Here is a 24,178-nt window from a genome sequence, read left to right on the forward strand (position 1 = left end):
TTGACTGCATAAAGAGACCACTATTTTTTCAGCCTTGGTGTTTTGATTCCTGTGAGCCTGTCCAGTTCATGTAATATCCCAGAGGATCTGTTCTGTATTTCTACAAGCCCAAAAGCTACAATCCAATCGAAAAGAATATTCTAAGAGTACAAATAGGCTGTAAAAGTAAATGTCACAAAAAAGTAGTTACATCCCAGTGAACCTCCCACTACATCAAAGTAGGGAAGACACCTGTCTGACAGTAATCACTCTCCTATACACCTGAAAAAGCATAAATACTCTTTGATGGTTAGTAGGGAGCATTCATCTCAATCCTTGTCCTGCAGGCTTGTCAATTGACAGATGAAGTATTTAGTGAAACCTCCAGTGTTCTAATGTCATTGTACAAGAATTAAGAATTACTATTGCTAGTCTTAAGAATTATTACTAGTCATATGATTTTATTATACTGCCCTAAAAGAATCTTACTCTTTTTTTTGAAAAAAAAGAAAAAGTGTGTTTAGTTTACAGCAGATAGATGTACTTGTATTCCTTTCTTTTTTTTTCCATTTTTTTTTATTTTTGCCTCAGCAGAATCCCCATAAAGACATGTTTTTCCACTCTTTACATTCAGTTTTATATACAGTGAATTGCTAAATTGAAATATTGAGTAAAGCAAACAAAATTTCTAAAAGATTCCGGATGTTTTGGTTAGCCGAATTGGCTTTTGTTTTTCAAAGCAGCTGTAATGATAATGCTTTAATTCTTCATAAACAAATATTCACATTTTGAAGAGCTGAGAGGACTTCCACACAGACTGATACCATGATTCCTGCTTCATGGAACTGATTTTGTGAACACTGGGACACTGAATAGAAAAATGCTTTTGACCTTAGCCACTAACTGTCAAAGTTTCAGAAAAGAAAAGTTAGTCTCACTGGCACAGCTTCTGCCTACCCACTGTGTCACTCAAAGAGCACTTTGATCCATGTGGTTGACTGGAGTAAGGTGCTCCACTTCCAAGCACATCTTTGGCCAGGACTGGCCACACGCAGTGATAGATTGACCCAAGATAAGAGGTGCCGATGAGTAAGCAACTTTGGTCCCACTGCCTGAAAAGTTTGAAGTTCAATTAAATATTGTGTAAGTATCCAAACTGGTAGATACTTATCTGAGCCAAGCAATTTATCAATCTTTCCACTTAGTTTGTATTAAACACTGATTCAGTGTAAGAACATCTAGAACAGATTAATTTCTTTCATTTTTAGAGAAATGTGTTTTCTTTCTGTTTCATTGGCCACAGAGAAAACTGACAAAGTCCCCCTTTTGACAGCTCAGCAATACTTTCTCTCCCAGCTGAAAATTTTAGTCTACATTCAGTAAAGGCGGTGAAAGTGACAAACAACTCTACACCACCTGACTTATTTCAGACAGTGTACATAAATAAATGGGCACAGACATACATGATAAGAAAGGTGTGCCATCCTCCTAAAAGACATCCTGGACAAATACAGATTGGTTGTATTTGTTGTGATCTGTGGTCCTGAGAAGCAAGTTTTGCTCATGTCCCTGTTTCACTGTGGCTAGCTTCATGCATAGGCTTTCCAAGGCACTCAGGGGGCTGTGTCAAGCCAGCTCCCTCCCCAGTGGGTGCTCTGAGGTCAGGGTGCCACATGGATGTCACCACTGGTTCTAGAGTTATTAAGGGTATGCCGTTCGTATTTGGACAACAAGTTTGTATTCCTTCTGTCATTCCATAACCCAACTGATAAAGGAAAGCATTAATAGGAGGAAAAAAAAAAAAAAAAAAATCAAAGAGAAAATGGACAAAGCTGATATAAAGTATGATTCTTAGAGGACAAGAAGTGGTAAGAGTTATCAATACTATTTTGAAGTTCCTTGATTTTACACTTAAGATGAATTAAAGAGTTAAAGTTGCTTAATAAAAAGCTGAAATTTGATATGTGATTTTTGCCTCACATCTTCAAATATGGTATTCAGAGTATTCTCTATAGGAGGAAAAACATGACAGATTTGAGGTTATCTCATTTCTGCGAATGTCTTTTAATGATCTTGATTCATAAACTGTTTTGTTACCTCTCTTACTGTATATGTTCTGCAGTTGTTTAAGTAGTCAGTATAAGGTTTGACTTCTATAATCCAAGAAATCTAGCACTGCACAATTTTTAGCACACTGCCCTCGTGTTTGGCACTATGGAGGGTTGTAACCGTTGTCTGGACTCTTTCTAGAGTCTTTGTAACTGTAATTATTTCTCTTTCAAGCTTTGATTTTCCAGAGAATTACAGTTGCCTCAACTCCAAAATGAGAACCATCTGGGGAGACATGTAAAACATGATTAAAACAAAGATGTAACAAGATTTAAGACAAAATGAAACTGAGTTGTCTGAAATGCTAACGGTCTTATAAAATGGCTTTAATGCTTACTGTTACTGAGTCTTAGCGGTAGAACTGAAGGAAAAAACCGAAATCCAAGCAATCACAATTGTATCCCTTAAGCTACCTAAAAACCAAAATCAAACGAAAGTGGATTATGCTAGGAAATTAAGAAGAAATTTTTGCATTTGAGGAGAAAGGAGAGCTGGGAGGGCTAGGAAAAGAAGACAGGATGAGGTAGTACAAGGTACCTAATGAATCCTCTTTCAGAAAGAGGAGTTGTTTTATTTCTCTGTTCTAATTGGTAAGGATAGCATATAGAACGAAGATGTATTTTAGGAGCCTAAGCACATAAAAAAATACATCTGAATGAAATAATATCATGGGAATGTAGAAAGATGCAAATAAGAAATAGAAGAGTTTGCTTGGTTATAAATGAAAGCTGGCTATAATGAAATCTAGTAGATTTAATAGTCACGACAGGAAAAGAAGGTGATACAAAATAATTCAAAGAATATTAATAAATTATTCTTGCCTTCCCAGTATAGATTTCTTTTCAAAAAATATAGGTTTTTAAGTATAACTCCATCTTTGCTACTGAGCAACTCAGTTGTCATTCCTTGAAATGTCTACCTGCTTGAAATAAAATCTTGACTCCAGACAAATTACCAGTTGCTTTTTGTTGAAGTATTTTTGAAACCTGTCTTTTCTCAACTCAGTACTTATGGCAATTAAGAATCAAGAGTCTTACCGTTTAGCTCCTAGGAATATTGTAAGTGCTGGCACTCGTGATAGGGTAAGCTGTTAATGCCTTCTGATGCTCTGAAGGAATTCACTGTGAGATTCCAGAATTCCAGAACTTTGGTGCATTTTAAAAAAGGAATTTCCTCAGTGATGTAAGTTTATTTGTCAAATTAGTTCATTAGAATGCATATTCCTTGCTGAAATGCATATTCCTTTATTACAGTGATGTTAATTTTGGAAATGAAAATTGGGGAAAAGATATTTCAGAGAGTAAAAATCATCTTAATGCTTTGCACAAAGGAGGAAATGAAAGGGATGGATGGATGGGCTTTGTCATTAACTCTTATTATGAAAACCTGCTGAGATTAATACATGCAGACTGTCTAATAAAAGGCTTGAAGGCTGAAATATCAGTGCTTCATCTTGCTGTTTTCCTTCTTTCTATAATGCATTGTGAAAATGCAATTACGTGATTTTGTAAGTTATCCTTAAAAGTGAAGCTAATTTTTCATGCACACTAATGTACTTAGGCTGCATACGTTTTACCTGGGTCAAATATTTTCTTAAAGATACTGTTTGATCAACTTGATGTTTCTTTTCAAAGTATTTTTATAGAAGGCAGAGACATACTGAACAGCATTTCTGGTTACTGTCAAAATATAAGTCTGAAAAATTAGAAAGAAACCTATTTTTATTGTATTCTCTTCAGTGCTGAGAAACATGAATCTTTGCTGAAGTCACTGGAACTTGAGAAAGCTCATCACTTTCAGCAGCATATTCCTAAAGTAAAACTCAGCCTGTTGCATACATCATCACTAATATTTTCCTATCTTTTGGGACCGTTACTCTGTAGATGGTTGCAGTTCTGTTATCTGCTTTTTTGTTCTTGTTTCTTCATTTTTCGCTACCTCCATTTGCTGAATATTTTGGAATCCCATAGCACGCGTCCCTCAGCATCCCTCAGTTTTGTGATGGAAAGTGTGAATTTTGAGTTTAAAATCTCTCCCTACATTGAAATTACTTCTATTGGCCTCTCTCAGAACATCTCTAGGTGGACTTAACAATTTTGGAATTATATGTTTATGTAGAGCTTCAACATTCAGATAATTGGCAGTAATTTTCTAAATGTAATAGTAATCTTAACCACAAGTCTCTGTGGGTTATTTAATAGGAGAGACAATTTTTCAAAGCGGTAGCTAAGGTCAGAGTAGTAAATAACTATTGCTGCACACAGATTTTCCTGTATGATTAACAACATGTACAAATGTTTTATTTGGTTTGTTTGCATACAGTTACCAACTTTACTCTTAGCAGACAGAGTACGTGTCTTTCTCTGAAATAAAGTAGCCTGTCAAAGCTGAGATGAGTTATTGTAACCAGTGTTGTTCTAAAGTGCTGCTGAACTGTTTGTATTGAATTGTTATCAGCCTGGTGATTGACAGTGTGCCAGAGGACACACATGCTCATTCATAATTCACTTCTTCATGACCTTATTGTCTGCTCTCATTTTTCTTCATGTCACCATGAAGAAAAGAGAGGGGAAAAGCAGGGAAAAAAAAAAAAAAAAAAAAAAAAAAAAAAAGGCAAAAAGGAAGAGAAGAAAGGAAAGAAAAAGTGAACTTAAATTCAAAACATGGAAGAACAAATCTTGACTTCATTCATTTAAATAATTGTAATAATTTGCTACTGTATATAGATTTACTGAATTTCTTTTTCTTGAATGAAATATAAGGTCAAACTCTGTAGGGTTAAGTTACTGTTTTCAAATAATCTAAGCAATATTCTTTTAGGAAGTTAAGTTTTAAGAGAAAATCTGTGAGAAATGAAAAAAGAGATAGAATCTGTCATGTGCTTTGCAAATAACTTTAGGTGACGAAGACATAATAATCACATCATTTTCTTTTAAGATAAGAGGTTGTGCTATATACAGCATCAGTCTCCAGTTTTATTGCATTTAAGGTGACTTTTATTTTTTTTTAAGCTACACGTGAAAGACTTAATCCTAGGAACCGAGATCTTTAAAAAAAAGCAAGTATTCTGTTTATTGCAGTGCTGAGGTAGTGACAGCGCAAAATATAAGGAAGATGCTCAGAACCTTCTGAAAATACGACTCACTTTCAAGCAATAAAACCTAAATAATTAGGTAGATGATACTAGAAATGTCAGCAAAGATGTTTATTGTTCTGTGGTTTGGAGAAACACAGCTTCATAGAAAAGGTCCTTAAAATAAGGGCAAACAAGGAAAAGCTATGATTTTACTTCCTTCCACCTCCTGTTTCTTTCATGTACATGTAAAAGTGCAGGACTGCGTCTCATTCCTTGTTGAGTAAAAGGAGGAAACAGAGAAGGAACATTCCTCATCATGGGATACTTCATCTTTAAACTACTTGGTCAGCTGTCTAAAGGCTTTAATGATGATATTACATCAAGGAAAGTAAAACTTCATTAAAACCAGGTCAATTAGTTAACTTTATTTGCACACCATGAAAACACACTTGATTCTAAACCAAGAAGAAATAGCCTGAAAAGTAACCTCCCTCCTGAAATACTCCAGTAAAACAGAGTGATTACCATGCATCAAAATCTAGAGAAATGAGCAGTGACAGTTGAAGTCACATTGTGCTTGTTCTATACTATGTTTCTGTGCTTTGCATAACACATATCCTGTTTTAAAAATTCTGGATGGTAACAGCTTGTCAGGAAGATACTGTTTCCAAAGGAACCAGAAAGCAGAGGAGGAAAGCTTTTTCCTACCAGTTTCAAAAAGTATGTAAAAAGAGTTTGACTTCTCTCAAGAGTATGAAGGGCGCTGCAGAAAAAGAAGCCTTTTGATACAGAGAATCTTGAAAGTCTTTTTATGGTATTAATAATAAACAGTTAATGGTTTTAGATGAATCATTTGAAAATATTCTGTCTCTGATTAAAAATCTCTCAAGTGTATTTGATTTGAAGAGTCCAGGATCATTCAGCAAATGTTTTTATTGCCTCCATCCGTTTAGTAAGCTCAGCTTCATTTCCTGTGGCTCTGTTGAAATAAATATCAGATGCAAACAAACCAGGGAAATATTTGAACACAGTTTGGAGCATGAATAGGAGACATGCAGTTCAAGAACAAAATCTGGGTTTCATTGCTGTTTCATTGCAGACGTAACAAGGCAGATTGTCTCACAGTGGAACCTTTACAATTGCATCTGGAATACTTAGTATATTCTTCTCACAGAGAGTGTATTCATAAGTTTCTTTGCAACATCTTGCAAGAGAAAATTATATACTCCTCTTGCATGCTTTGGATTCAGTTTCTAATATTGTTCTGACTGTGTTAGAAATGTAACCTCGAGAATAATGGTGGTCTCTGCTGCGTAGGAAAAATATTAGACTCAGGCACAAAATACAAGACAGAAGACAGAAAGAAATCCTTCTCTCTCCTTTATTCTTAGTATCCCCAGGTGAATTAATGAGGATATTGAACCCAGTAGGATATACTTTCCTGCTGAAGTTCTCAGAAGAGAGGTTATAAACATTTTAGATCATTCTTCAGATGAAGACAAGCATGAAGAAGATTCTGAATTGCAATGTAATGAAATCATTAAGAAATAATTCCCCTCAGACTATCAGAAAGTAGATTAAAAATCCTCTGAATACTAATAGGAATTTTTCAACATGGCTAGGCGTATAGACCCACAGATCTAGACAGGTTATGGTCATCTTAGAAGTAATTCTGCTGTTTTCTGAGCATGTTTATCACTCAGCATGATGGGACGATGGAAGACCAGGACCCACTGCTACAAGTCAATGGAAAAACATGACTCTTACTGCTAAGTTTTCCTTACTGATTGCTTATCACCTCAGCTTGACCTTTGACTATGTTCAACCCATAGAGGGCAGTGACATGCAATTAATAATAACTTTTCAGAGCCTTAAATGAAAATACCGTCTTTCACATCTGTTTTTTGTGGTCTTGGTGTGTGTTTTTGGGAAGAAATGAAATTTTGTTAGTTGATCTGTCAATAACATTGGACTTTCAGAATTTCTCATGTTGAGTTTAAGGGATTATAGAGAACAGAATGACAAAATAGGTTATAAAAATTATGTTCTGAGGAACTTTCCAGAAGTGTTGCCCAGCAGTAGTCTGCACTAATACATAGTAGGTCACTTGTCAAGAAGGAATAAGTCCAAAGTAGAAATACACATGATAAACTAGCAGGTGTTCTTCTGTTGTAGCCAGTGGTTCACTTGTCCTGTAAGGCTTATGGGTATGACCAACAGGTAATCCTCGTTAACTGTTTTTGTCTGCAACAAGATTAGGTGATCACTAAGATCTGCTGAGTCCCTCCATTCCCACTGTTCTGGGATGGAACAAATAAGTTTATTGCAGTCTGGACCTGTGATGAGGACACTATTGATAAATTGGACTAAATTTGTCCATTTTCTACTCCAGGTAGAGATATAGGTTACCAGGTTAGCTTGTTGGATACCAAAACAACCTTTAGCCTGTCAGGAGGTATAACTGGGCAAGGTGGCTGTTTCATTTTTGATCCGTGGAAACATTTGGGCTATGCTGGCTGCTGTGGTTGCGTTTGCATAGTGAAACTTCGCCCTGCTCTTGTGACAATGTTCTGAACCTCTTTCATTCTAGGAAATTATAGTGGTTACCTATGTAGTTGTGTAAGGAAAACATCTGAGGTCCCAAGAACAAGAATTATTCTAATACATGGAGTTTTTATTGGTATCTCAGTGCTATACTGTTGCCTCCTGAAATACTCGTTGTTTAAGTGCTAATTAAGTGTCAAGTATTGTAATTGAAATATTGACAGGTATATAAACACACAAAGACAGACTTTTAAAATGACATGCTGATTCACTAGGTTTTCAAAGAAGCTATGAAATGCTGTTGGTCATGACTGAGAGTCACAGAAGTGCATCTGTATCCTAACTGTTGGCAAGATTTTTTTTCCTAGAGTTCATTTGCAAAGGAAGGAGAAATATTCACAGAGTCCTTTTCCCAGAAGATGGTTGGGGCTCAGGAGGGAGCATGGATTTGTACATTTGAGTAGGTAATAAATGGATAGTAGATTCCTGTACCATATGTTCCTATATTCGTGAGTTAAACCAGAATAAGAAGGCGCTTCTTGATAATGAATAAAAGGTAAAGGTGGGACTATGGTATAAAAGACATGAAAATTGTTTATTTTGGTATTACAGACAGAATTCAGCTACAGAAGGTGAAATCAGTCCACAAAGAGACAAAATAGTCAGAAGAATGGTTGTAGATTATAAACTAAGAGTTAGGTGAAGGCTTTACCAGTCCTCGACTTACGAGATGATGAGAACTTCTGAATTTTACCTTACAATGTTCATTGAGATGTTATGCAGAAAGAGTTTACAAAATATAGACCACATGAGAATTTAGAAGTATTTTAGCACTGATAAAATTACAAGCTTGAGTGGCATGCAGGTTGTGGGGCTGTTCACAAGTCATAAAAGGAAACATAAGGAAGAAAGATTAAGATATTTTAGCCACATTTCCCCTCAACTGAGGGGGACATCCACAGAAAGATATTGAAGAGGGCATAAGATTTTAGTTTGAACAGAAAACAATCTGGTGGTTGTCATGTGTTAGCAATGATGTGTCATTGTTAACATTTTGCTGTCAAATGAGGTGTCCTGCTAAAAATACAGACTTTGACTAAGCTTTTACGACAAAAATATTTTGCTTGTGCATTCTGTGTCAATGAGATCTGAGAACCTCTCTTCTCTCCTCTTTCAAAGACTTTCATATACGTAATAGACAAAAATTATAGTTCAGAAGTGCAATTTAGCCTTTTGTTTGGAAAGATAAGGGTTTGTCCTTTCACGTACACTGGCTTCTAGATGCTATATTTCATGTTACTTTGGAATATCCTCTTTGGCTGAGGGCAGTAGGCTGGTGGTTTAAGTGATGCAAGAATCTTATCTATCACTCTGCTTAGCTGGAGCAGAAATGCAGGCAGTAAGAGGATGCAAATGGGAAACTGGATGATGACAGGAATGTAAGGCAGAGTGTGAGGTGAACAAATCTGAACTGGAAGGAATGCTAAGGCAGATGTAATGAGACGTAAGGAAGATAACAGTGTGGCTTTGATACAAAAGTGTTGATGTGTGGAAAAGAGAGACTGATTACTGCAGGTAAGTGTAGCAAAAAAGGATATGTGGAGCCTAGAGTATGATGCTTAGAGTGCAGGAGAGGGCTACCTGGTTTTTATTTTCTTTTTTTGATAAAGGACCACATGCAGCTCAACTCCTGCAGGGTCAGCAGAAAACGGGTTTTCCGCCTTGACCAACAGCCAGCACAATCACATACCACCACCCCACCCCCAAGCAGCACTGATACTGTTCACCAAAGCCACAGATCTTAACCATCTTTTATCAGTCTGTTGGAGCATAGAGTTAAACTGGGCCTTTTGCCACCAGCCCAGGTCGAAGAGCAATCTAGACACTCAGTATGAGTATTGTGTCAGTAGAAGAATGGCCTTAAAAAAAAAAACAAAACAGAAGGAAAGGTGTCAGTGTGGCCTCCAGCCTCCTCTGTGCTGAGACACATTTCTTCTGATTGTCATATATCTCTTTTACCTATCTCTCTTTTACATTAATACGCGTATATGAGAGTGAAAAATCTCAAAGGATTTCTGGACGCAATGGGCAGGTCAAAGCACACACTGAATTTTTTCTCCCTCAGGCCATATTTGTGTTTGTTTTAGAAGCAAATACATTCCAAAGATATTAAAGAAATGCCAAAGCACCAGACAGATTCTATGGCTGGAGAATGCAGAAAGCAAAACAGTAATTTATGAAATGGAATCTGCAAAGCTTACAAACGATGATCCTCTCATGACAACCATGTAACCAGAAGAAGCGTATAGCTTACACCCTTTAGCCAAGCCAGCTCCACTGTCTGGGCCTGGAGAGAGAAGGAGAGCCAAGTTTCCTGCTTGTCTTTCCCTTTCTCTTCCTCTTCCTTGGTTGTTTTGTGCAGACGATGTGCAGGGCTTGTGTTTTTGAAGTCATTTTTCACTCCAGACTAGAACAGCCTACATGCAGTTATGCAGGGGATTAGGTTCCTTTTCAGTTTGTTATGTAGAGCTCTGGCTGAGCAAGTGAAAAATCAGCCTTTCACGTTTCATGAACTGCTGCTGTTTTATAGGAATTGCTGCTGTTGAACCTGGACAGGAAAAGAAACGTGTGTCTCTTCTGAGTTCTATTTGTGTACTCATATTCAAGAATTTGTGAAGTGCAAGGAGACTGCCTTTCTGCTGTGAAGTTTCTATTGAAAAAAAGTTTTCCTAGCAAAAAGTATTTCAGTCTCAATGTGGAAAAAAATGCCACAGTTCCTGTAACTGCATAAAGATTTGATACTTTATGGCTATGATAGCATATACAAATAGATTACCACAACATTTTTATGTGGATATTTCTAAAGAAATATGTGATCAGTATTATTTGTTACTGACAGCATCCCCTACTCAAAAATCAAAGTGATAAACTTAACATAAGTCTGAACAGAATGTCATGTAATAAAATACAATGTGAAATCAATCAAAATCAAGGTAACAGCAGATGTGAGTCTCATATTCTGGTTAACTGTGCTACATTTAACATTTCCAGATTTTATATAAATATTTATATCTGTATATTTTCAGAAGCTCCACTGACTTCCATACCTCCAAACTTAAACACATAGAATTTTTTAATAGATTTGGGGCTTAATATTGGAATAGATACAAGTTTTGAATTTTTCTATCTTGCTTGCTTTCTATTATGCTAAACGCATAAAAGTACAGGAATTCCCTTATCATTTAGTATCACTATTATTATCCACTTCATTTTAAGTTTCCTAAATTCACCACTAATACACAGCGCTGAGCTACTTTTGTAAAACTAATTAGTAATTTCTTATAAATAATGTTTGGGAAATTTTTCCATTCCAAAGAGTTCTCAAGAGCAGACAGAAGAGGTTCCAGAAAGAGCAAATGGATTAAATGTTAAAAAATGCTTCTCTTCTAAGTTTTTTTTTTGTATTCCATGTCGGAGACCTTAAAGCCAAATGTAACTCATTGTAAACATCCATTTTATTCGTGTCATGGACAGATAGAAGAAGTTTGCAGACTAAACAAGTTACATCAATAATATGTAATACTCTTTTTGGAGGTTACTCAAAAATATCAGAATCAATGGAATATTGTTGAGCTACTGAAATAAATAAGTTAAATTGTTGACTACATATTTGATGAGCAGAAATAATATGAGTAAAGTCAAATTTGCCGAACTGTTTTACCACTATTAAAATCAGCTTCAATTACTGTATCTACCCTTTTTGAGCTCAATATTAATATGGAATTCTCTACACTGTGTTTCCAGGTGGAAACATAGGTGGAAGTTTTAGAAACGATCTCACACTTCCTCTGATTCCAGTCCCCTTTAGTTGCATTGCTTATAGACCTGAAAGGGGCTACTTCACAGGGAGTGTGGTTGCTCACTGGGACAGGGAAGTGGTCATGGCACCAAGCCTGTCAGAGCTCAAGGAGCATCTGGACGACACTCTTTGTCATATGGTTTAGTTTTAGGTAGTCCTGCAAGGAGCAGGGAGTTAGATTTGATGATCCTCATGGGTCCCATACAACTTGAGATATTTTCTGATTCTATGATTCTATTAAATGAATGGATCTCTGACATGACAGCACACAGAGTCAGGGCTCTCACTGGCAGTCAAATGTTGAGAAGATCATAACTGGCTGTCATCAACTGTGAAACAAGGGGTGCAAAGCACCAAAGAGGTCCTCCTATATTATTTTCTCTTTAATGGGCTGTGTCATTGGCTTTAAACCAGCAAGATACAACTGAAGAAGCGATGCCTAAACTTGCCTCTGTAGGTGTTCGTGTGCTATCACATCATGTGTCACATGACATGCATCATGTGTCATCATGACTTATAAAGGATTGCTTTCACCACTAGACCGACACCATTAGTAGTGTGCAGCAATAGAATTGCTCAGCTGAATATCTAGGATTTTACATGCAGCTATGGTGATCCTTCCCTGTATTTTTTTCCTATTTAGCAACTTAAAGTAAAGTTGCCATTGTTTTCAACTAGCTCGTTTACAGTTGATGATGATTTTCCAGAACACCATCAGCAAACCATGGTTCAGTAACTATGTTTGGGTAGGTCTGAAGACCTCCTTCTAAAAGATAGCAGCAATTCTATGAGTTCCCTGATCAGAAACAACTAATACAATATTTTTGTGTATGCTGGTCTGCACTTTCCTATCCAGAACACAATATCTAAAGCACCAAGATTCATTTTCTCATCATAAATATGCATAAGACAATCTTATTAATGTAAACCTGATTAACAAATTCATCATCTATAAAGAAATGTAATTAATTTTCTTCCCTGTCTATTTTTACTCTTGTCTCTATTTTTCCTTAGATTTTGCTTGTTCATATACTACTTTCTTAGAACCTTTATTATGCATTGAATTTAGCTGTTTGATGCATCGCACAGTGTTTTTATTAACCCTAGCTAGAGTACAAATGGGTTTTGATATGAAAAGGCTAGCAAAAAAATTCTCATTTACAATTTGGATGATTAGTCACACAGTCATAAAGAAAAATAAATTTGGACATATATGCAAACCTTTTGCAAATATTTAATTTCATTGTCATCCTATGTGTGTATCATCCATTCACAGCAATTCAAACTGGCGTATCTGCATTCTAATAGTATTATTAAAAAATGAAGCAAGTTGGTTGCCGATGACCTGACATTTAGGTGATATGATTGGACATTTGAAGAAATATATTAGCATATTTGAAAGTCAGAATACTCTTTACCTTCAAACAAACTATACTAAACGTGATTGTCTTATATTTGTTAGTCTTTCCTCCCTTGTATTACCATTGTCAGAACTTTTTTAAGATTCTACCTATCTGATACCCTAATTTTAAAAGGGTAGACTAATTTTGCATCCAGTAATATATTCTAAACACAAAGAACGAATTCCAGTATTTTATAAAGTTAAATACAACTCTACCAAAATGGACTGTTTTGGAGTTCAATCATACACAGTAGTTTCTCTACCAAGACTCCATCTACTATTGATGTTTATGTGATTTGTATGGTAATCATCTCTTTTCGCTGCTTCTCTGAGTATCCTAGCAAAGCGTGTGTTTGCCATTTCTTGACAAAACTGATATTTGATAATTCATACTTACATGTATTTTAATAAATCTATTTTATTCAAACTTCAGACTGATGATGGGATTGTGAATATATGGAGTGAATCAGGAAATCATGGTGATGAGTGGAACAAAGTTGAGTTACACTTGGGGAAACTGAGGAATTTTGAAGTTATCTTTGAAGGCATTCGTACCAGAGACCTAGGAGGAGGAGCAGCGATAGATGACATAGAGTTCAACAACTGCACCACAAGTAAGTTCAAGAGGGAATTTTCTACACGGATGCTAACGGAGATGTAGGAAGTTCTTACTTGTTTTTAAATACATTACGGTTTTACTGTTTTCATTGTAATGTCACTGTTTGTAAAATCAGTTACAAATGCATTGTTTTCCTTCTTATAATTTCAATGCCATTTCCTACTCATATAAAAGTCTTGTATTAGTGCAGTGTTCTCACACTAAATTAGTGCAGATAAATCCAAGAAATGCTTGAGAGTTTTTTTTTCCTTAATTTAGGTGGTTTTGAATAAGAACTTTCCCGCTTTAATTCATTAGTAAGATATCGAGTCTTTGATGTTGTATATAATTATTTTATATAAATTATGTCAGATTGTATTAAGTGAAGCCTTTAGACTCCCTGTTTTATTGTAAAGGCTCTTGCCATAAAAATTACTTGAGACTACAAATGAACCACAGTCACTGTTCCTTTTCACTGACTTGGGTCAGTTCAAGTGTAAAGGCCAGCAAAGTAAGAAAGACATTTGACTCCTTCACAGGGTACTCACTCTATTTAATTCACCTTTTTGTGGACATAGGATAAAATAGGAACAGAGTTTGCCTTTAAAAAACCAAACCAAAACAAACCAAAACAAACACAAAACAAACAAAAAAAACCACATCCGGGTGAATTGTAGTCTTTATCCCTGGCAGGAAAGAGTCTGACACAATATAAGTGGATTTCTTGAGTGAGCCAATCATTACTGATGCCACGTATCAACACTGTGTGAGTTTTGGGGAAGCTATTTGGGCAAGCTTTAATCTTCTGCCATGGTCTGGATGCTCATTATCAGTTGGAACACAGAAAGTGCACTTCTGGAGAGTATCTTTTGATTTAGTTTAATCTGAAAAATGCAGTTTTTGCATTCAGAAATTTCTCCGTTGTTTAAATCAAAGAATAGACTCTGGATACAACTTGGGACCTGCTGCAGAAATGCACTTTTGTTAATAAAATTCTAAGGCAGATGTACTTTTAAATGCTCTTCCAGGCACACGAATGCTTGTGATTCCCTTGTGCTTTTTCAAAGTGTTTCATTGTCCCCATTGCTATGCATGTGATTATTCTCCAGAGGTAGATGGATAAAGATGCCCTGGTAGGAGACGGGAGGTCAACATTCTCCTATCATCTTGAATAACAAAGCGGATGCTGACCTCTCTTGCAATATGTTGCCAAGTTGTGCTCAGATTTATTTATTCATACAGTAGGGTCTAGTTATGGGGTCTGTGATTCTGTCCCATTTTGGGGCTACAGCAATTTAGACACTTCATTTCACCATCAGATTTGTGAAGATAGTCAGCTAATAAAGATAACAGGATTAATTTTTTTAAGGAAGAAGAAAACTCCATGTTAACTTCATAAAGATAGTATCATCCTATCTTTATATAATGTAAAAATCTTTCTGCTTGCTCTTAAGTCTATATAACTTATAATAACATGAAAATAAACATAGCTGGAAATATTCCACAGAGTTGTCATTGCAAGGAAGGAAATTGTTTCAATAGGGAGTTGGAAAGTTGTTGTATGAAGACTCTTAAATCTCTTAAAATGTTGAGATTGCTGAAATTTACATTGGCTTTAGTCTATGACCCTACAAATCTGAATGTTAATAGTATTTTATAGCCAGTCTTGCATTAAAATATCTTTACAGGGAAACAGTTCAGAAAGTAACTTGGGGTTATTACTATACAGCAATTATGTTTTACAGCACTGCTTCAATGAGAAGCTCTGTTGGGAAAACAGTTGCACCATGTGCTTTGACTACTTTCACACACTTACAGCTTCAGTATAGTGGTATTCCTGTGTATTTTGCAGAAAACTGTTATTTATGAAGATGGATGATTCAGAGGAGGCTTTTCTCATAGAAGTTTGAAATACACAGTTGAAGCTTAATATGCAACACAAATAGAAATTTTTTAAAGATTGACTTAGAAAAGTTGGAAACTCAAGGTGCTGTAAAAGGTTCTTTTTGTCACTTCAATGGTGGATATTTTTGTATTGTAATAAAGTACAGCCTTTATACAATCAGGAAACGTTCACTTACAGCATCTCCAGTAGTGTATGCTAGGCATAGCAAGGTTTTCATTAATGTTTACGTGTATGTATCCTATGTGAATGTGTTTAAGCTTATGTCTTTGCTTTTCAGCAGGCTCAGAGCCCTGTCGTATGTTTGCTTGTTACCTGTATGTATGTGCATGTATCTAAATGCATGTCTGTAAAAAATGAAGACAAACAAAAAAAACCCACCTTCTCCCATGATTCTCCTGTCTCTACAATGATATTTAGGCTCAAAATAAAGTCAAGAGGGAATCGTTGCTTTGCCTTTAGCACCTTTCACATCAGCTTTGTGTGTATTCTTTTTTTTTTTTTCTTTGCCTTCTACTCCACAAGTTGAGATCTGCTTGCTTAATTTTCTCAAGACTTTCGGTTTGCTGGCCTTCCTGTTGGCATGATGACATGAAGGAGTCTGGTCTGACCTTTTTCACTCTTGCTGTTATTGATTCTTTACCTTTGTAGAACAAACAAACAAAATACATTTTGCCAGATTCTCAAAAATAACATTTCCCGTCTGACCCAAGCCTGGGGCATTCAGGGTAGAGAAAACATGTAATGTCTAAATCGTTTTCTTGCAGTGCAGGGTTCACAGTTTTATTGTGCCTGTTGTAACAAAGCTAAAAGACAGAAAACACAATCTTTCTGTGGCCAAACTGAAGGAGAAGAGTAGCATACAAACCAGAAGGGTTCAGGGGTTTCTTCTCAACAAAATGACTCAATTTATAACACTTAGTCATGTGCTGTGTTTATAACAGTAGACTTGCTGAGCTAGACCCTTGGCCAGGGTCCTCCAGGGGAACTAAAGGCCCAGCCTGTATTTTCCACTGGGACTTTTAAGGTTAAACTGAAATCTTGTATTATGGATATTCTGGCCACGGTAATTATGTAAGCAGAAGAATAGACCACGTACAGAAAAATCTAGAAGATAATTGAAATTGAAAAAACTTGAATGACAGGTTTGAATAAATAGAAAGGAATGGAAATGAGAAAGCCTTAAATTGCATGGGAAAAAAATTGGATCTTTAGCTGCTTCCTAGCAGATGGCATGTAATGGTGGAGATGACTGTTAGACCAATTCTGGAGATTTAAGATATTTTGGGATAGCCTCCTTCTCACAGACTGTCTTTTTGGAAGCTGTTGAATGGTATTCCTGCATCAAGGTTTACAGTTAACAAATAAAATAATAGCCTTTTTGCAGAAATTACATACTCAAGTGGAGAGAGTGAAGAGAGAAGAGAGAGGCAGTCTGTGTGGGGGTTTTTGACATGTGAATATTAGAACTGCTTTTATGTAGTGTGGTAGTATTCAATAACAGCAGAGTTTAATAAATCTAAAGACTTATTTTATTGTACATGTGTTCTCCTTCAGCTTGCTTTCATACAGTATGTTATAGAAAGAAGCTGTACACGGCAAAGAAGCTGTACTCGTCAAAGAAGCTATACACATCACAAGGGAATCTGCATGGAGGTGGATTAGCTCTGCAGACTTCTTTGCTCCTCACTTACATAGCTGTGAATTACATAGCTCATGTTATTTCAACCAATAAAAGAGAATCTTTTCACTATTTCATTTTAAAAATTAATTAGTTGGAAGCTTCTATATCAATAGAATACTACAGATAACTTTATTTATTATGATTTGAGCTTCTGAGACCCTGTCCTGCAAGGCTCATTTCCCTCAGGTCTCACTAATTTCTGTGGAAGTGAAGGTCAAGAAGCAATTGTGGATTTATTGGAAAAGTGAGCAGTGTTGGAAATGTTGTCAGAGATAGAAAAAAAGCAGGTATAGAAGAGTTTTATCCCTTGGTTTTGAGGGGCTAAGTTATGCTTTGATGGCAAAAATAATTTAAATTTCAAATCTGACATCTTTTTATTTTGCAGATTTCATTGAAAAATGTGAAAAATAATGAAGTCACAGCACAGCCAGGGAAAGATTGTTCTTAATATTAAATTAATTATTTTATTGATTAATTAAATGTAAAATTTTTTTTCACCATAATACTTTATGCAACCTTAGTGACAGACTACCCTGTGTGACCTGAACGGACTTTAGAGGAGTCATCTCTTCTGCTTTTAATAGTTGATAATGACCATGCATGAGGTTATTTTTACAGGCTAGAAAAAAAAGCCTGCGATTACCTATGAGTATTGTACAGAATAATCCTTAATGATAATTTTATTTTTGTGGCTTCTGACGCTTATCTTCATGATAACATCTAAAAATCCTGATAGAAATAAGCAGTGGTCTGGTAACCTTAAAGAGTACTTCAAGCATTATTGAGGTGATTCTCCAGCTGATGGCTTGCTGTCATATAATAGTGAATCAAAAGCACAACTCTTCAGACATGTTGTTGCCAGTAGTCTGAATTTCGTACATCTGTAATTTTAAAGAAAAGGAATCTTGTACCCCAAATACAAAACACGGAGTATAAACATGGACATACACCTTAGTCATATCATACATACTGATTTTGGCATCCCAGGGCACCACCTGAAAAAACAACAGTGAAAAATAAATGAAAATAAGTGATTCATAACTCTAAATTCAAATTAAACAGGAATTTCTAGAATAGTTGATTATTTACTTGATTTATATATTTTTCATGGTCTGGCAATTCAGTGCAATAAAAGCCCAGGAAGAAGAAAGAGCCATTACAACTCTAGTGATCTTTGTGTGTTGCCTGTTTGGGATCAGACTTGACAAGCTTTTCTACTCATGTTTGAGGTAAATAGGATACACATTCAGTCACACTTGAACTGGTATTAAAATTATGTTTACTTTTTAAGAAAGAAAAATGAAAATGCCACAGTACTCTGATTAATAGGAAACTGATTTACCCAAGTGAGCTGAACAGAAATTATCTTTAAAATATGATAAAGCTTGCTTTGCCTTGTGGTAAACTTTTTCTTTCCCTTTCTTCTCACGTATTTGTATTCTTCCTCACCTACTGTTTTTGGCAAAGATCATAGGTAAAGGTACTGCAATCCTTTGAACAACTTTACTTCCGTGTTCTTATAAACAAGAAGCTTTGAAAGTCTCAGCAGAGAAATCCTTTCTCATTAGAATTCCATCCTAGCTTTGCAGATCAGAGAGAAAACAACGAAAATATCCTGGCATTTGGGTGCATAGGCTAACCTTTTTTATTTTTAAAATAATCCAGTTTTTTCTTTGAATCCTCAGCTATGTATCATGCAAAGCTTTGCATTTAGTGGAGAATTTAGTTCCTTCTGCTCAGACACTTGAGAAAAGTTTAAAGTCTTATAACAGAAATATTCAGTACAAAACTAGCCTTGAAGTGAAAGGGAATTCAGGTAGAGAAAGTTGCCAGAGCTGATTTAGTCACTTAAGATATACATTTGTATTCAGCCAGAGTGTTTGTCCAGTTACCTTTTTTTTTTTAATCCTTTTCTTTTTTTTTTTCTCTTCAAAATATTTTAATATCTTATGATTTTTTTCACCTGTTTTTGCAAGTGTCGGGGTATTCTGACACGGGACACTGGAATTGCATCACCTTGCTAAAGCTTCTCAGTAGCTGTGCTGAAGTGGATGTTAAAATTCTTATTTGTTAGTCTAGTGTTTGGATTTTGCCTTTAGAAGGAAATTATTCTTTGATTTTATGGTCAGCTGTTGGTTTCCAAACTGCTGATAGCTATTGAATCTGCTTCAATGTAGAGGAATAAAGCTAATTTTGAGACGTCTAGTGAATTTTGGTAACTTTACCTTAGTGCTACTATATCATACATTAACATGAAAAAGCTTTAACTTTTTTGAGTGAAAAGCTTTACTGAACTCAGATCTCATTACACTCATCAGAGGGTACAGATGACACAAATTTGGTTCTAGGCAAGAAATAATCTCCCTTCTGGAAATGTGAAAGTTAGCCACAACTGCCTTCCACATGACATCCCGAATGCTCTCGTACAAGGGACTCGGCAGAGAAGGCAGCATGCTCAGGAGGGATGCGGAGGAAATACCTTGCCAGGGCTGACAGAGTTACAATGGGGGAAGGCGTGAATTCCTGCACAAGTCATGTTGTGCACAAGATGGTTGCTTAAACAGTATTGCATATTAAGACTTTCCAGAAATGTATGAAAAAATATAAAATCATTTTTATTGAAAAAGAAAATATGTAGGCTTTAAGGAATGAATAATATTGCATTTGACAATCTGCCTTGAAAAGATTAAAAGAAGAGAACAAAAAAATATGGCATCAGCTTGAAAATCACAGTATTCTCTACTTTTTCTTGTACTGTATAGAAGTAACTTATGCACCTGTAATACTCCAGGATTGTTATTTCTGTTTGAGATTATGCAAAAAATGCACCAGAGCTTAACCAAAAGATTTTTTCGCCATATTTCCTTCCTTTAGCAACTCTCAGATTGTTATTAGGAAAACACTTGAGGTCATTTGCCATAGATTTTGAATATGAGAAACAAGTTTTAGCTTTTACCTCACTTTTCATAGAGAGACCTCCATGGCTTTTTCAGTTTCTGTTTCTCTCGTGTGAAACTTTTGAAGAAAAGTTGCTGACATCAAAGACACTTTGGTTTTGTAGTAGGTGGCTGCAAAAGCCGCGTTTCAGCATAAAATTAAAATCTCACCATTTTGTCATTCACTTCACGTGTTGCTCACTCTTCATATACAATGGTAGATTCCTTAGTGGCACATATTGAATGGGCCACAAGAGAAGACTTTTCACGGCTAGTAAAATATACATGGTAGAGATGACTGGATTTAAAATTTTGTTTAACATCACAATCATTGTCTATAAAGGTGGTACTAGAAGAATGAACACTGCCCCAGCCTGAGTTCGTCTTCATAGGAAATTACTGTAGAAGGTAGGCACCCTTCCAGTACAAATAAACTGCACATAACAGTGATCTTCTGTAACCCATCATACACCTCCATGCAATATGACACCCAACATGAATTTCACATCTAATGATGATTCTGCAGAGACAGGTAGAGCATTCTGTTGAGGAAGTGCCTCCTTGCTGCAGATAACTGCGACTTGCACCTGTGTGCTGTACTCTACTGGTCTGTCACAATAACCCTTGTGGACAATATTAGGACAAGTTCATGTATATAAAAGAAATAAACTATTCATATGAGGTGCTTCTAAGAAAACTGTGATAAGGGGAGAGATTGCTGTGATTGAGTGGCTAGGATTGATTCTGCATCACAGTGGAAACAACAGCTTGACAGAAATATTGTAGGGTAAATATCATTGAAAAGTTCTGAAAATAATCTATTCAGCTAAACTTTCTGAGATGTAATGTAGCTCTACACTGGAACTAGGATGGAGGGGAGACAGGGAGGGGTAAAAAGCACCAAGAAGTAGAGACCACATGACAAATTGATTCAGGAGATTTTTTTCCTCAGGTTGAAATTGTTCATGATTATTGGGAAAAATATTTTTTTTGCAAAAGCATCGCTTGATTTTTTACCATATCTCCTCTTCTCCCTTTCTTTTACCACCTGCAGCTCCAAAGAGATAAAAAGCCTAGAACAGCAGACCCTCACTCCTTACCCAGTCCTCAGTTCTTCTCCATAGTGTCTTCTTTAGTATCAAGCAAAATACTGCAGCTCCCTACTTGAGGGTACTGTGAGCATGAGCTCTTTATCCTGCTGATAGACGCTACGCCAAGGCTGGTCTTTCAATCTTAATCAAATACAAAGATTTCTGTCCTTGTCTGGTGTGTGTTTATATGCTCCATTATATCAGCACTAGAAGTTGAAAAGAATTTTTTTCTTACCTTCTGTGTTGCTTGAACTAGAGCCAGTGCCAGCTCTACATTTCCAGAACTATGGATGAGTTGGGTTTTTTTCTTCCAGTTTATTTGGTGGCCTCAGGCACCATAATACTACTTGCTTTGAGCATCTTTAGGAAGTCTATTGGCAGACTTTCGTATCTACATGTGAAATTCTTTCCTAAAAGTCAATATAATTTGTTAGATCTGCTGTTTATGTCAGAGCCAATGTATATCTTTTAATTAAATCTGGTCTTTTAAATGACACGTTCTATGAGGAGAATTCCTTATGGTTTTTGAATTTCAGAAGAGGCTTATTTGAAAGTATGTCTAGCTTACATGAGTAGAAACTTTTCGTCTAGTTTCCCCTGCAAAAAATTGCCAAGGTCATCCATGGACAGAAACATTATTGATGAGTTTACTAATAGAGTTTTAATGTTCTATAAAAAGTCATGTAGTACTGAACAATGGGGGTGAGCAAATCTGAACCTTGATGCAAACTGTGTTTCATAATTTCTGAACTTCAGAGTAGAGTACAGTTGAGTTCCAGTTCTAACAAAACCTTCAAGGAGCTTGTATTTCATACATTTTAATTTAAACAAATGGTGACACTTGGAAAATAAAGTTTCTTTCACTGAATATATTTTCCTCAAAATATTTTTAATTACTTTATCTTTGATTATTCATATATCTTAAGTATTATGGAAGAGAGAAGGGAAGTGGTATAAATACCCTCACTACACAACACAATTTAAACTCAAATAATAGAAAGAGGTGAATTTTCAACTGTAATTTGAAAACATTTCTACTCAGAAAGGAACTTAATTTCTAGAAAGAGAAATAGGGGGGGAAAAAGTCTCATTTGCTTGAATATACATTGCATGTTTCATTTCATACTGTTGACATGGTGGTGGTGTAATATTCAGTGAAGTACATGCATTCCTCTTGGATTGCAGAGGAGACTCATGGTAAACAGCAGCTCAGTGTACTTGACCTTGAGTTACATGTTGCTTTTCAAAACAGCTCAAGGTCTTGTTCACTGCAGCCTTTAGCAACCATAATAACTTGGGATTCACCCTATGCCTTTCACAGGCACACAGCACTGGCCAAACATAACCTCTAACAGCTTCTGTAAGTCTAACATGGCAAGAGCATCTCTTCTTTTTGGCTACGTGATCAATCAGTGTTTTGATGATAAATATTTTAAACAGGAGAACATTCATTGTATCAACTTAGTACCCAATCTATGAAACTTACTGGTATCTATCAAACTAAAAAAATTTTTGCAGTTGTCCATTTTGTTTCAGACACTCAACATCTATATCTTATAGAGCTGATATTTGGCCTGTCTGGTTCTTTCCATGATTTTAGATGTAATTGATATCACGGGAATATTTTCATCTTACAAAGTATTGGTAAAAGAAAGTTCTTATACTCACAGAGTCAGAGAAACAGTCACTGGCCCAGTGCTGTCCTCTAGTAGCAAACTTAAAGGAAAGAAAACCATTTTCATGAGTTCTTCCGTAGCCAGTCTTCTCCTGGCAGCTGAAACAACATGTCTGCGTTAATAGTGTTGTATTTATCAGCTATCTTCAAATAACTCTTGTCATGTATATAAATTCTGTGAGTACCATACGGGCTAGTCTTCCATAGATAACATGTACTGGAGATGGATATACATATATAGCTTGTGATGTAGCCACAGTAGAATCTCAGTTTGTGGTATGCACAACATGCATTTGTGTCTTGCTTGTTTTCTATGTATACACAAACACCCACGTATTCTTGCTAGAGAAAGTCTTATCTTTGATGGTATTCTAAGAATTTCATTGTGCAGAAAAAAATATGTAGAAATGAAAATGAGTGTATGTAAATGTATGTTCTATGACAACTGTCATTAACATGCTGCTCTTATAGGGTTTAGTGATCCAAAAGCCAAGCCAGTTCTATTGGGCTCTTAAAACCTACTTAGAAGACTCTATGGCTCTTTGCTCCATCAATCCAAATTGTACTTAACTGAAAAACAATAGCCTGTGTATGCTTTTTCCTTTTCAAGTACTGCCATTTAATTTGACATAGAGATTTGCGTAACTCATAGTCAGTAGTTACTACTTCATCTAAAATATGCCCTGTGCTAGTTTCTTGTGGTGTCTGGTTTTCAGGAAATGCTGCAATTCCAAGAGGAAACCAAATAAACGGATATGACAAACCATTAGCATTTTGCTATGTCATAATAACGGTTTTAATTTTTTTTTAAATTTATGAGAATCTAATCCCCAAGTATTTTCTCTAAGGGAAAAAAAGGTGGTTTACAAGGATATGTGCTGTGGCCCATCAACTTTGATCTAGGAGAAAATCGATGATTTAATTGCTTCACTGATTCCTGTTAATCTTGTTATTCCTACACTGACTTGAAACTCAGTTGTTATCATAAGATATGAAATTCGTCTCTGTGTTTGCGTGTGTTATATTCTATATTATTTTGGTTTGGTTTGGAGTGCATTTTTGATGCCTGTATTCTCTTTTTGTGGGAAAGGAATGGATTGTGGTCTTTTGACTTGCAGCACATCTGTATAGTCTTCAGACCCCACAAATTTATGGACTGAATAATTGCAGAGGAAGAGAGAGAAAAGCACTATGAAAAACAAAAGTAACTTGCCCAAGAAATTTGTAAGATCGCTGGAAATTAATAAATATTGTTGGAGCTTCTGTTCTGACTTAAAAAAAAAAAAAACAAACCACAAACCACACCCCCAATTTTTATGGCT

At 35.9% G+C, this 24,178-nt stretch overlaps 1 protein-coding gene across 1 annotated transcript in view; it reads left to right on the forward strand.

Moving 5' to 3' along the window:
• The window catches only part of MALRD1 (MAM and LDL receptor class A domain containing 1), a 268,374-nt gene that overhangs the window by 150,181 nt on the left and 94,015 nt on the right, over positions 1-24,178 (forward strand). The window contains exon 29 of the mRNA XM_086467325.1: positions 13,403-13,583. Within this exon, the coding sequence (XP_086323451.1) occupies positions 13,403-13,583 (181 nt within the window). The remainder of the gene's footprint in view (positions 1-13,402; positions 13,584-24,178) is intronic.

The sequence above is a fragment of the Leptosomus discolor genome, chromosome 6 (assembly GCF_034619465.1).
Source record: "Leptosomus discolor isolate bLepDis1 chromosome 6, bLepDis1.hap2, whole genome shotgun sequence".
NCBI lineage: Eukaryota > Metazoa > Chordata > Aves > Leptosomiformes > Leptosomidae > Leptosomus > Leptosomus discolor.